Source organism: Megalopta genalis, unplaced genomic scaffold (genome assembly GCF_051020955.1).
Source record: "Megalopta genalis isolate 19385.01 unplaced genomic scaffold, iyMegGena1_principal scaffold0064, whole genome shotgun sequence".
NCBI classification, from domain to species: domain Eukaryota; kingdom Metazoa; phylum Arthropoda; class Insecta; order Hymenoptera; family Halictidae; genus Megalopta; species Megalopta genalis.
Genome location: NW_027476133.1, coordinates 525,434 through 540,833, shown reverse-complemented (window position 1 = coordinate 540,833; position 15,400 = coordinate 525,434). Strand labels below are relative to the sequence as shown.

At 40.5% G+C, this 15,400-nt stretch overlaps 1 protein-coding gene across 1 annotated transcript; it reads left to right on the top strand.

The window, feature by feature from the left end:
• Positions 1-1,416: 1,416 nt before the first annotated feature.
• Positions 1,417-7,335, top strand: LOC143261735 (uncharacterized). Its single transcript, XM_076527963.1, has 5 exons — positions 1,417-4,343; positions 4,854-5,141; positions 5,610-5,851; positions 5,897-6,151; positions 7,202-7,335. The coding sequence occupies exons 1-5, from the start codon at positions 1,417-1,419 to the stop codon at positions 7,333-7,335; spliced, it is 3,846 nt and encodes a 1,281-aa protein (XP_076384078.1).
• Positions 7,336-15,400: the final 8,065 nt, after the last annotated feature.

Below are 15,400 nucleotides of genomic sequence, written 5' to 3'. Positions count from 1 at the left end.
CGGCTCTTTTCAGGGCCATACATATTAATCCAGGAAAGTTCGTCCGTAGATATTATTGTTGAAGCAAGAAGTAAAAAAAAAAAAATTTCTTGAGTCTTGGAAAGCCTCCACATCCTAAAGTGCGGGGTTTCCATATACTTGAGGAGAGTACACATGTATAAAAACATGCGTTGTCGCCCAGGCCTCTCAGGTTCTTCAGTACTCTCATACTGTGCGCTTCTACACACAGTGTTTCCTTCACTTCTTTCTTAAATATAGTTATTTACGTGTGTCTCATTCTACACTCTTTTATTTCAAATAACCCCCTCAACAGGTTATGGCCCCAGGTTATTACAAAGTATCAGTATAAATAACTCGATTAAAAGGAAGTGAATTGTGCATAATTTAAAAAGAAATGGAGTCAATGAGTTTAAAAGTAGAAAAGCTTCGTGACAGTGATAATTGGTTGCAATGGCGCTTCGTTATCCGTACATTGCTCGAGGATGACGATGATACACTTGATGTGTGCGAAGGAAGGCTACAGCGTCCGATTGAGAATTCGCCGGATTATGAAGCAAAATTACAAAGGTTTTTAAAGGCTGATAAAGTAGCTCGTAAGTTGATAGTTACTTCAGCAGAGAAGAAACCTTTCAATTTACTCCTGAGTTCTACAACTGCTCAAGAAATGTGGAGGAAACTCAATACAGTTTATGATATATGAAGTCTGACGAAAATCTTTCTATAGTGCAAAAACAATTTTTCGATTTGAAATGGGACTCAGGTGAAAATGTAAATCACAATTTAGCTAAAATTGAACAGCTAACGACGAAGATGAAGAACCTCGGGGGTGGAGTTCCTGATTCCATGGTATTGACACGCATATTGTCAATATTACATATGAGATTTAATCACTTTCATAGTGCGTGGGACTCAGTGGAAGATAAAAAGAAAACCCTTGAAAACTTGACGGCGCGATTGATGACTGAGGAAGTCAGAATTCAAGAACAGGATAACGACGAGGATGTGGCTGTGGCATTAGTAACGAAACGAAAGTCGACAAATATATCAAATCAGAAAAATCGTTATCAACACAAATCGAATTATAACGAGCCTCAAAAGAATGATTTTTCTGGTTGTGTTAAATGACACGGCCCACAAAGATGTTGTTGAGCCTACCTGCCTAAGAGTCTCGTTTTAGATCCGGTGGAGAGTACATCGGAGCCGCTCACGTACCGAATTCTATCTTTTATACAGTGTCTATCGTTGTTTAGTAAGTAAGATATACTTGTTCGTCAATAAATTCAGTTTAGGTCATTTCAGTTATACACTTTATCATCCCAGTCATTATCCTAAAATAACATTTGGCGACCGTGACAGGACTGTGGATTTCTTCAGTGTCGTGTATAACTGAGTGGCTCATTTTTGCGAACATCAAAAATGGATAGGATCAAGAAGAAGAGAACTACGGAGCGTGCAGCATTTACGAAAGCACTGAAGGCTTTCGACGAAGCTCAGACAACACCACAAGATGCGCGGAGTATCGGGGTTGCATTCCAGTTTTTGGAAAACAAGATGAAGATGTTGGAAGCAACCACTGATCACTGCATAGACCTCTTGTATGATACAGCGGACATACAAGATCATACCATCGAGCAAGAGATGGGTGACGCAGAAGAGTATCAGAAGAATTTCCTAAGAGCCAAGTGGGACATGGAGCAGTTTATATCAGCCCGAGCAGATGCATCAAACGGGAGCGTTTCGAGTGGTGAAAAGGAGAATAAAAAAACGTGCCACCTGCCGAAGACAGAAATACCAAAGTTCAGTGGGAATGTGCGCGATTGGTTGCGGTTTTGGAGCCTCTTTAAAAAGATACACGAAAATGACACTATCGACAAAGAGGATAAATTCCAATATTTAAGCCAGGCGATAGTACCTAATTCACGCGCAGATCATGTAATTAGAAGTTTTCCAGCAACAGCACAGAACTATGATAAAGTGAATCAAAGTTTAAAAAACCGGTACGGTAGTGATGATTTACAAATAGAGGTGTATGTGCGCGAGCTGTTGCAATTAGTGCTTCAAAATGCGATGACACCGAGCAAGAGTGTAAGTTTGGCGGTCTTATATGACACTATCGAGTCACATCTAAGTGCTCTCGACACGCTCGGTGTCACTACCGATAAGTGCGCGGCAATGCTGTTCCCTCTTGTGGAATCCTCATTACCAGAGGAGTTATTGCGCGTTTGGCAACGAAGTGCCAGGCGTGCTGAAACATCGCAAGGATCCAGTGAGAAGGCGGATCCGTCGAGAAATCGGTTGGATGAGCTACTACAGTTCTTGGCCAAGGAAGTCGAAAGCGAGGAACGGGTCACCATGGCTTCCAAGGGTTTTAGCTTGAAGCCCCAGCCAGAGTCGAAAGTGGAGAAACGTCGCGAGGATCCAGACAGAAGGCGACAACGGAGAGATGTACCGAGTGCGACTGATGTACTGACGACGAAAGGTGAACTAAAACCGTGTCTATTTTGTGGTGAGAGTGAACATCTCAGCATGAATTGCTATAAGGCAAAAAGGATGACTCTTAGTGAACGACAACAACGAGTAAAAGAAAAGCGCGCATGTTTTAACTGTTTAAATATAGGCCATGACGCTAAAAAATGTCGTTCACATGTGAAATGTGCGTGGTGTTCGCGACGGCATGTGCTAATAATGTGCCGTGAAATGAAGAGAGAAGAGAGTGAAAAAAGTTCAGATACGCCGGTTAAAGTCGAGATTAACAATTTGGAAAATGCCAATAAAGCCGAAGTGTACCTGAAAACATTGCGTCTTTATTTGTGCAACGGTGAGAACAGGAGTGTCGTTCGAGTGGTAGTGGATGATGGATCGCAGCACTCGTACATCACCAAGGAAGCTGCTAATCGTGTGGGATACGAGTCGATAGGGGAGCAAGCCATGAAACATATGCTTTTTGGTGGAAAGCAGTCAGGTATCGTGCAGCATAAAAAGTATAAGATACAACTGCGTGATTTGGAAGATCGTTGTCTGTGCACTCTCTCGGCACTGGATGAAGAGATTACATGCCAAAAAGTTCCTACGGTAGAGAGTGGACCGTGGATGCAAGAGTTGAAGGCATTAGGTATTACACTCACAGACATCGATGAGGTTGAAAGCGCGGTGGCTATTCTTATCGGAGCAGACGTAGCCGGAAAAATACTTACAGGTAGACGGCACGAATTAAAGTGCGGATTAGTCGCCGTCGAGACGTGCTTGGGTTGGACGGTGATGGGCGCTATAACAAGCCCGGATAAACGAGAAGATCCAGTCACAGTTACGACGGGTATGTTTGTCAATAGCGAGAAAGTAGCTGATTTATGGTCCCTAGATGTTTTGGGAATAAAGGACCCTTTAGAAAGTGCCTCGAGGGAGACACACATGCAGAAGTTAAGAGAAGACTTCCTCGAAACAGTAACTATAAACCAAGACGGCAGGTATGAAGTGCAATTGCCGTGGCTAGAAAACCACCCAGCGCTGAAGAACAATAAAGAGAGTGCGACGCGAAGGCTGCACTCCACCATAAAGAGATTAAAAAGAGATGCGCTGTTTGAAGACTACGACGCGATTTTTAAAGAATGGCTTGCTCAAGGCGTCATTGAACATGTGCCGGAAGAAGAGACAGTGACGTGGGGACACTACCTACCACATCGGCACGTCATAAAAGAAAACAGCACGACAAAGATTAGACCGGTATTCGATGCATCTGCAAAGGAACCTCGCTACCCGTCGCTCAATAACTGTTTGGAGAAAGGACCTAATCTTATAGAACTGATCCCAACGGTTTTATTGCGTTTCCGAAAAGGTCGTATAGGTATAATATCCGACATTAAAAGAGCGTTTCTGCAAATCGCATTGCATGGTAAAAATAGAGATTTCTTGCGTTTTTTATGGGTGGATGAATGCGAAGAAATTGTAGTTTTACGACATTGTCAAGTAGTATTCGGTGTGTCGTGTAGCCCCTTCATTCTAGCAGCAATAATTCACTTGCATTTAAGTAAAATCATCAAGGCTTCAGAGAGTAAGGGCAGCCAAGATTTTAGCACGTATAATATACAGCAGTTGGCTGAGAGTTTTTATGTGGATAACTGCGTTACGAGCACAAACTCGGAAAAAAGTCTGAATGAGTTTATGAGCGATGCAAAAGCAGTGATGGCGTTAGGCGGGTTCGACCTTCGAGGGTGGGAGTATAACAGCGACGGCTCTCACGAAACCCAAACCGCTGTATTAGGCATGAGCTGGGACAAAGAGCGCGATACGCTGTCGTTGAAGGTACCACCACTGAGTCAATCAGGTTCAGAAAAGATAACTAAGAGGTATATTCTCTCAACCGCCCATAGTATATTTGACCCATTAGGAATCGCAAGTCCCGTAGTACTTTGCCCGCGAATTTTGTTACAAGAGACTTGGTCTCAAAAGTTATCGTGGGATGAGGAAGTCGGGGAGGACATACAACGCAAATTTAGAAAATGGCTAGATTAATTGCAAAATTTAAATAAGATTTCATTGCCGCGATGTTTTCTGGGGGATGTTCCCAATACGGATCGCGTAAGCATACATTCGTTTTGTGACGCCAGCAAGGTAGCATACGCGGCCGTAATATATATAAACACGGGTAGCCCCGGTAAAAAAGGAAACGACGGACGCGCGACATAGCAACCCGCGATTAAAATTGTTAGCGGCGATGATAGCCGTGCGATTAACAACCAGCGTGCTGCAGGCCCTAAAGCTAGAAAATATTAGTACGTACTTCTGGAGCGACTCGCGTCAACGGTGCTAGCGTGGATTAAGAAGGAATACGATTGGGCCACTTTCGTAAACAATAGGGTCAGGGAAATACGTGAGTTCACAAAGACCGAACAATGGCGGCATGTGCCCGGAGTTTTGAACCCCGCCGACTTACCATCAAGAGGGTGTACGGTGGACCAGCTAGCGAGCTCCCGCTGGTGGGAGGGTCCGGCGTGGTTATACATGGGAGCGGAGAACTGGCCTCATAGTGAATTCACATATGACGAGAAGGAAGTGGGCCAAGAGATGAAGAAATCGAGTTCTAAAAATTTTAAATCTACGGTGTTGTTTTCCGCCGCGAGTAATTGTAAGGGAGAAGGGAGTTGGTTTGAAACTAAATTCTCCGATTATAAGAAAATTTTACGGGTCTTAGCGTGGATAAAAAGATTCAGGTTTAATACGAGTAACAAAGCCGATGCACGAATCCAAAGCGATTTGAGTATTTCGGAAATGCAAGGAGCTGAAGTGACTCTGGTGAGACTGATTCAGTTAGAAACGTTCATTCACGGGGAAAATGATGCGCGAATTAAACATTTACAGCCGTTCAGGGATGTGGATGGGTTGCTTCGTCTAAGCACGAAAATAGTATTGCGAGAAGATGCGTACAATTTTCGATGCCCGATCATTTTGCCTTGTAATCATAGGATTGTGCATTTAATTATGGAGGCGAAACATAGGGAACTAAATCACGCGGGAGTTGAAATAACAATGAGCGCGCTGAGAGAAAGTTTCTGGATTTTGGGTGACCGGAAGGTAATTAGGTCGGCAATCAGGAAGTGTGTGAATTGTCGCAGGCATGATTCCAAGCCGCTCGAGTCTGTACCTGCACCGTTGCCGCTGGACAGAATTAGGGACGCCGCGGTCTTCGAGATAGTGGGCGTGGATTTTGCCGGGCCGGTGTATTTAAAGGGAGGGCAGAAAGCGTGGATCTGCGTGTTTACCTGCGCAGTTTATAGGGCCATTCATTTGGAACTGGTGACGTCATTGTCGACCCCCTCATTTTTAATGGCTTTAAGACGCCATATATCTAGAAGAGGTAGGCCGAGGGTAATATACAGCGACAATGGCACGAATTTTGTAGGGCTCTATAATCAATTAAAGAAAATAGATTTTGAGGAGGTAACCAGAGTAGCTGCTACTAATCAGATTGAGTGGAAATTCAACCCTCCGACTGCGGCATGGTGGGGCGGCTTTTGGGAACGGCTTATTGGCATATTGAAACGCCTATTAAGGAGAACCTTGAGAAAATCATGCCTAACATATGAAGAAATGTTAACTAACCTATTAGATTGTGAGGCCATAATTAATAACAGACCCATCACCTTTATGTCCGAGAGTAAGCAAGATCTAGTTCCCATAACGCCATCAATGTTTCTGCAGGAGATAAAAGAAGTAGGGGTTTTAGACCTTGACCAAATAGAAAATTGTCGGTTGGATAAAAAGTTTCAGTACCAACAAAAAATAAAGAACGATTTGCGACATCGATTTAGAAACGAATATTTGACGGCGTTAATAAATAGAAACAGTAAGCCCGCGAATAATGTAATTGTGAATGTCGGAGACCTTGTATTAGTCGAATGTGAAAAGATCAAGCGTATTGATTGGCCATTAGCAGGCGTTAAGGCATTGATTCCCGGTAAGGATAGTAATGTAAGAGTTGTGCATTTAATTACAGCCGGCGGAAAAATGATTAGACCTATCCAACGCATTCATCCGCTCGAATTAAGATGTGCGAGATCGCCAACAAGAATAAAGGAAATTGTTTCAAGTAAAATCAGCGATTGTTCAGCGCGTCAGTCAGTAGAGCCAGAACAGAATGAGAGTGAGAATAGTCATAATGACAATATTGTAACGAGAAGCGGGAGAAAGGTAGTGAAGCCTGACCGATTAGGTTACAATTAAATCATAGTGTTTGTAGGAACAATTTTGTATACCTAGAATAAAATAAAAAGAGGAAGAGGGCTGGTGATTACAGGTTAATTGTTATTAGATTAAGTGTCATTTCAAAAAAAGGGGGAATTGAGATTTAGCGTCAGTGTAATAAATCTCAATTGGGGGGAGAATGTTAAATGACACGGCCCTCAAAGATGTTGTTGAGCCTACCTTCCCAAGAGTCTCGTTTTAGATCCGGTGGAGAGTACATCGGAGCCGCTCACGTACCGAATTCTATCTTTTATACAGTGTCTATCGTTGTTTAGTAAGTAAGATATACTTGTTCGTCAATAAATTCAGTTTAGGTCATTTCAGTTATACACTTTATCATCCCAGTCATTATCCTAAAATAACAGGTTGCTATACGTGTGGTAGAATGCACCACATACGGAAAAATTGTGTTGGTTGCCACGTGTGTGGCTCTAAAGGACATTTAAGCACAAATTGTTTCAAGAGGAAGGGAAATTTCCGGCCACGCAACAACGGTGGAGTGCAGCAATCCTCAACTTCGACTTCGACTTCGACTTCGACTTCGACTTCGACTTCGACTTCGGGCCAGAAGCAGGCTTTTGTAGGAAGCAGCAGTGACTTTAAATGTGACCGAATCTGGGTGGTTGATTCGGGTGCAACCGATCACATGACGCACCGACGAGACTTTTTCCACGACTTTGAAGAGTTTGAAGAACCGGTGATCGTTCAACTAGTTAATGGAGAACCTACTCCAGCATACGGAAAGGGTGATATAGAAATTGAAACGTATGTAGACGGGAAATGGATAGCAGGTATTATGTACGATGTCTTATTTGTACCAAAATTAAAACAAAATCTTTTTTCAATAATTACCGTCACGAGAAAAGGAATCGATCACGCGATTACCGAATATGGCGAAAAATGTATATTTTCACGCGACGGAGTAGTCATAGCGACTGGTTCGATTTGGGGCGATTTGTTTAAAGTGAATTTATGCGTTACAACAGCAAAAAGATGTAATTTAGTTGATAATGTTAGTAAAGAAAAGGTATGTGTTAAATCTTGCAGCGAAAGCTTACAGCTATGGCACGAAAGACTATGTCATCAAAACTTTAAACATGTAAAATATTTTTTGAAAACTAAGGGGATTCATGTAAAGGATGATAGTGTTTTTTGCGAAGGTTGTGCGTATGGAAAACACCATAAGCTTAATTTTCATAATAGAAGCGATCGTGCTAAGAAATGTCGCGAAATTATACATGCCGACGTGTGTGGGCCGATCGGACACGAATCAATAGGGAAAAAATGATATTTTTTAATTCTTAAAGATGATTACTCTGGATTTAGGCAAATTTACTTTATGTGGCAAAAATCAGAAGTATCCGATATGTTGCAACTATTTTGTAATGAGGTTGAGAATCTGTTCGGGGAGAACATAAAAACACTTCACAGCGATGGCGGAAAATAATTTAAAAATAGATACGTCGAACGCTATTTGAGCAATAAAGGTATAAAACATACCTGGAGTGTCCCGTATACACCTCAGCAGAATGGTGTCGCAGAACGGGAAAATCGAACTATAGTCGAGGCTGCAAGGTCAATGTTATATTCGAAATCGGCATTACCTTTGTTGTTATGGGCTGAAGCGATGAACACAGCTGCGTATGTCATAAACAGAACGGGACCTTCAAAACAGGTGGGTCAGAATCCCTACGATTTATGGTACGGCAAAGAGGCAAGTATAGAAAATTTGAAAGTTTTTGGGACGGAATGCTTTGTACATGTACCGTTTCAAAAAAGGAGAAAGCTCGACAGGAAAGCAGTAAAAGGGTACCTAGTTGGGTATATTGAAAATTGCAAAGGATATCGGGTATTTGTGCCAAGTTTAGGAGACGTTGTTTTGAGTCGCGATGTACTATTTAAACCCGAGAGATTAACAGCAAACAAAATTGATATAGATACATTTAAAAAAGGTGTGAAGATTGCAGAAGATCCAGTTGTACATGACAATGAAGTTAGTTTTAGAAATACAGAACTCCAAGTCAATATTAATAATAGTACAGATGAAGCACAACAGCCTCTGCAATCTTCGATCGAAAATGATAATGTAATGCAACTTCGTGATAGGAAAACGATTAAACGGACAGAATTTTACGGTTCTCCGACCACTTTTCGTGCAGAGAAATTACCTGTCGATTATAATGAAGCAATTACTTGTAAGGAGACGGAATTTTGGATTAATGCTATGGAAGGAGAAATAAATGCCTTAGGCGAAAATGAAACGTGGATTTTAGTCGAGAAACCTGTAAATCGCAAAATATTTAATAACCGCTGGGTTTACACAAAAAAGACCTCTCCTGATAATATGGAACGATTTAAAGCGTGATTGGTAACAAAAGGATGCTCACAGATACAAGGGCTCGACTATAAAGAAACTTTCAGGCCGGTAATCCGTTATGATACCGTGAGATTTTTATTAAGTATCGCTGCGCGTAACGGATGAAGCTTAGGTCAATTTGACATAAAGACTGCATTCTTGTATGGAAATTTAAACGGAGATATATACATGAAACAACCGGAAGGATTTCGTGACGGGACAACAAAAGTTTGTAAATTACTGAAAAGTTTGTATGGGCTGAAACAGGCTCCGAGATGTTGGACCGAACATTTTAGCAATTTTATTAAAGAATTCGGATTTATACTGAAAGCTCAGCAAACACGTGTTTCTACATTTATGATAGGAATGAAGAAAAAATGTTTCTAGCGATTTATGTTGATGACGGGCTTGCAGCAGCGTCGCACGAGCATTTAGTAGATAAACACTTTCTTGATCTAAGTAAGAATTTCAAAATAACAAGCACGAAAGAGAGATGTAAACATCACGGGAATTCTTATCACAGGGAGCGGAGATCTCGTATAAAAAAGAAAGCGTGTTGTGGCAAAGGAATGAGTTCCTCTTCACAACGCAATCTAAGGGCAGTATTGAACCACGAACCACAGCATCGATGAAAATAAAAGTAACCGGACCGGAATTCGGTTGTCTCAGCCGTCGAGAGATTTCTAAAGGGATTTTCCTCCCTCATTGTTCCGTTAAGAACTCCGACGGACAGGCGGTTGTACGTTGCGTAAATACAAACAGCGAACAGATAACTTTTACCACGCCGAAAATGGAGCTGGTAGAGGTGGAAGAGCTGTCGAACGTCGCCAACCCGCAAAAATTTTTTTCAAGTTCCAAAATCAAACCAATAATTTCTAATTCCACATCCATATTCAATCTCAACACGATAAATTCCCGCTACGAGGAGATCAAGGGCATGATAAGCACCGATCACCTCGGCGAGGAAAAAAACTACATGTGGAAAACTTATTGGAAGACAATGAAGACCTCTTCCACCTCTCCGAGGAGCGCCTCGGTAAAGCCAACGCGATACAACATCGCATCATAACGACGGACCATTCACCAATACATGTTAAACAATACACATATCCACCTATCCACAAAGATGAGATTAATAAGCAGATGAAAGAGCTTTTGGAGCAAAACATTGTCGCTCCCTCGAAATCGCCGTATAATAGTCCACTCTGGATCGTCCCGAAAAAGGCCGATGTAGAGAGGAATAAAAAGTGGAGAATGGTCATCGATTTCCGCGCATTGAACGAGAAGTCGATGCCCGATGCGTATCCGTTGCCAAGCATTCTCGAGATTCTAGATCAGTTAGGCAGTGCTAAGTACTTCAGTGTCTTCGACCTCGCGAGCGGGTTTCATCAAATCGAGATGCACCCCGACGTCGCGGAAAAATCGGCTTTCTCAACTCCATACGGCCATTATGAATACAAAAGAATGCCCTTCGGCCTTAGAAACGCGCCCGCGACGTTCCAGAGGCTCATGGACAATATCTTGACAGGCCTTCAGGGCGCCGAACTATTTGTGTACCTCGATGATATTGTAATCTACGCGCGGAGCCTTTCGGAACACGCCGCAAAATTTAATAAACTGGCCGGGAAGCTTAGACAAGCTAATTTAAAACTTCAACCATCGAAATGCTCATTCCTACATACAGAAGTAGCATACTTGGGCCACATAATCGGCGAAAATGGCGTGAAACCGTGCCCCAAGGAAATCGAAGCCGTACAGCAATTTCCGCGACCGAAGACGTTGAAGAATCTAAGAGAGTTTCTACGGTTATCAGGTTATTATAGACGATTTATACCAAAATTCTCACAAATTTCAAAACCCTTGACAATACTTTTAAAGAAAGACACCAAATTCGTGTGGAAACCAGAGCAGGAAAAGGCATTCAACACCCTCCGCGAGATACTGACCACTGAGCCACTCCTCCAATATCCTGATTTTGAAAAAGATTTCAAAATTACCACGGACGCGTCTGGATTCGCAATAGGCGATGTATTAAGTCAGGGCGAAATAGGAAAGGACCGCCCAATAGCGTACGCATCCCGATTATTGCATGATGCGGAACTGAATTACTCCACCATAGAAAAGGAATGCCTCGCAATCATATATTGCACACAATACTTCCCGACGTCGCGACTATTGAGATGGAGATTGAAACTAGCAGAGTTCGACTACAGAATCACTTATAAAGCAGGCAAAACGAATCTCAACGCGGACGCGTTGCCCAGAAACCCCGCGACAGCACTCCCATTATCTACCGATTCCTCAAATTTATTCCACGACGTTAGAAAACCTACACCAAACCGCTCCCCGATTCTGGGATCAAGATCCACGATAGTAAACTCCCCTACCACATCCGAGTCTACTCAACCGCGTTCTCGTTCCACATCTCCGCAACCCTCCACATCGCGAGAAACTTCCCCCCCAACAGAAAACACACTTATATCTTCCCCTTCAAACAAAAAACAGACCTCAAGCCCCGACACGGACACGGAAACAGATACGGACGAAGACGAAAACATATTTGAGAGCTACAACACCCCAGCTTCCCCGAGGGGAAAGACCATAACAAATTCAAGGGACAGACTAATAATGAGAAGTAACAACTTGGCTATATTTGTAACAACTAGCGGCCACCCGTTAGACCCGGGCGCCGTCGATTTACTTAAAGCAGGGAAAGTCCCGAAATCATTAGATTTAACATTATGCCGAACTAAAGTAGTAAAAATTGGCAACAAAAAACTACTCTTATTTCCAATAAAGACGTCACAACACCACACAGCGACGCACGAAGACTTACTCGAACTTTTCGCTTCAATACTCGATGTAACAACCGAGCTACAATTAGATTCCGTTAGCCTATCAAAAAAACAAACTTAGACAGAAAACGAGCGACTCCCCATTATAATGGAAAATCATCTCTCTCTGCCTTTGCCGGACATAAAGGCATACAGACGAATTCGGGAAAAATACTATTGGAACACACTTAAGAAAGACGTAACAGAATTTGTGAATAATTGTGAAACCTGTCAGAGAAAAAAAAATTAGTAAGAATAAAAACACGACAACCGATGACAATTACGGACACTCACGGTAAAGCTTTCGAGAAAATATCCATGGACATTGTAGGCCCCCTTCCAACCTCTTCAAAAAATAATACATACACTCTAATAATACAAGATCTTCTAACTAAATATTCCCTCGCCCTTCCACTACACAACGCGAACGCAATCGAGATCGCGGACGCCTTTATTAAGAACTTCATCTGCCGATTCGGGGCACCCAAAGGAGTCTTGACAGACCAGGGGACGAACTTCCTAAGCTCGCTAATGACCCAGTTTAAAACAACGGCATTCCGACCCCAAAGCAACGGCTCTATAGAAAGATCTCACCACGTATTAACAGAATACTTAAAACAATACATATCCAGAGGCGACTGGGACGAGTGGCTCCCATATGCGATGTTCTCTTATAACACAAGCGTTCATGAGGGCACCCTCATATGTGGTAGACAATTTGTTTTAATTTTTAGAACGTATTGTTACGGCGACTTGTCCAAATCAAGTCGCTGTAATGTGAAACTGCCCTGTTGTGAGCAACTCCTTAAAGAAAAATAGAAGAGAGGGGTTGCCACGGAGGTGTTTTATCAACGGACAATCGGAGAGTCGGGATCGGACCGTCGAGCGATCAACACCATCTAATTCAAAGATCTCTAACATATTCTAATTCAGTTGTATTATAGTTCGTGTTCTCTATTGTAAATAAAATGCCGCGACGCGGGAGAAGTGCTGTAATTCGTAACAGTATTATAAAAAAACGGCTATATAGATTGCGAAAGTTATGAAATTACGGTCGTATATTACTGAAATAAAGGATTTTTAGGTAAAGTAACATATAAGTGTGTATCTTTTTTCTTGTTGTAAAATTCCAAGGTATATAATATTATAACGGCATTACTCCTTTTTCATTTATTTTAGTTTAAGTATAATGAAAAAGATATTTTTGTGTATGTACCAAAATGTGTTTGCACAGGATAGCGTCAAATTATAAGATCACTTTTGGAGTTTAAAAACTTAAAAACTTTTTAAAACAGAATTTGCTTTTATTTAGGCAGATAACAGTTTTTTGTATCTTTAAATTAAAAGCTTCCTTTGTTTAAAATTTTTATATTGAATTTTTTTGAATGAAATATTTAGGCTTCAAATATCAAATAATTATTTTAGAATTAAATATAGCAATGAAATAAAGGTAAATATGATTTAATCGTATTAAATGACAATCTATTATAAATTTTCATCATTTTTACTTATTCATAATTCTCCACTATGGCAATTTTTTTATTACATATTCATTTTGTTGATAAAAAAATGAAGCTAATTTGCTTTAAATATTTCTACATTTATAATAAATAAGAAAAATATGTAAAATATTAATCATACTCTATTTATCAATTATGGAATTAAAAGCAAATTATAAGGTGTCTCTCAAGTGGCTGTAAATGATATATTAAAAACATATTATTAATTTAACATATTGTATGAAAGTTAGATCTTGTAAAAAGTTTCATTATGGAATACATGTATTGACATTATTAAATTGTGTAATAATACATAATTTATATCTTTGTTTGTAAAAAATATATTTGCATCTTCTAAAAAAATGTAAAAATTTTTTTATTATATTAAAGAAATAAAAATTACATTATAACACGCACGTTTATAGCGCAATTTGAATTGAATTGTGGCATTTTGCGTATTTATTTAATTGTTTAACAATTATTATATAACAACGTATTAAATATTAGATGTAATAAAAAGCTTGTTTACTAGAACAAAAATAAAAAACATTCAATTATGATAAATTATAACAAATTATATAATTTGACAATTATTATAAATAGATGCAGGTAACTCTTTTTTTTCACTTGTAAACAATCTGATCTAAATTTAAAAATATTTTATTTAACATGCAAGCAGTAAACCACTTCACAAATTGGATATTAAAATGCGATACAATTTTTTTATTTAATTTAAAAATTCATTGAAATAATAAAATTTATTAACAGCACCATTTTCTACGTGACTTAATCCTAACTCTACTAGAAACGTTTTCAACTGGCTCTTTACGAGTATTCTTAGTTAACTTTACAGCCATATCCTCAAAAATATCACTAACACCCACATTTTCTTTTGCACTAGTGGCATGAAATTCCGTTCCCATTTGATGTGTTTTTTCAACATATACATTTCGTATATCATCAATATTTGGTATTTGATCAGATTTGTTTCCCACAAGAAAGAGAGGTGTATTAGGAGATTCTTTTTGTAAGCTGTTGTACCATTTATCGATACAAGTAAATGTGCGCTCATCAGTAAGATAAAAAGCTAACAAAACACCGTCAATGTTACTATAATAATTTTTTGTTATAGATCTGAACCTTTCTTATCCAGCTGTGTCCCACATATTTAGCATAATAACCTTAGAATCAATAACCAGCTTCTTGGACATAGTATTGTAGAAATTGTTCAATATTTAAACAATATAGAATATGTATTGATTAGGAAAGAACTAAACGTGATGAAAACAGGAAATAGGAAATATCGTGTACTGTATCTACAACTAGGATTACAACTATTTCACTTAATTCTACAACTCGCAACGCTCCTCACTCGACGACTCTCGAACACATTCTGTCCACTCCCAACACACTCCTTTGACACACTCTCTGCCTTTTCCAAAAACGTGACAATCACATCCGCTGGCTCTCCGTCGCCAAGGGTTTTTTTCATCTGACCCGGCTTTCACCAACGTTTCTCTTTCAATACAATGTCTGAAAACTACGGTCTCCTAAGCCTAACACTCCTCGTCCCAAACGCGTACCCACTAAATTACGTACTACAGTATCCACACCAATTGTATTCATTACATCTGTGTAAAACTCGTCTAGTTTATATCTGCGTAAAAGAGATGTTTTTCCTACGTTATTTTCTCCTATCACTATCAATTTGTATCTGTAGTCTATTTTTTTTTTTTTTTTTTTAGGGGACGGGTAGAGATCCCCCCCCCGTGTCCGCTACCTTGTCGTGGTGGGGGGGCTTCGTGCCCTAATGATCCTCAAGGCTGTGCCAGCGGGGAATTTATTCCCTGGCAGGTTCTACCTAGCTGGAGTGGCTTGAGGTGAGGGGCCTACTAAAGTCGGACACATACCGTAAACCTGTGGTCATGTTTTACAGGAACAGGGGTCTTGCCTTAGCCGGCCGGGCCGCGAGG

Coding starts and splice junctions, on each gene's coding strand:
- LOC143261735 (XM_076527963.1), top strand. CDS start 1,417: ATGGATAGGATCAAGAAGAAGAGAACTACGGAGCGTGCAGCATTTACG. Junction 5,852..5,896: donor ACGCCATATATCTAGAAGAG/GTAGGCCGAGGG, acceptor CGAATTTTGTAG/GGCTCTATAATCAATTAAAG. Junction 6,152..7,201: donor CATCACCTTTATGTCCGAGA/GTAAGCAAGATC, acceptor AATTGTTTCAAG/AGGAAGGGAAATTTCCGGCC.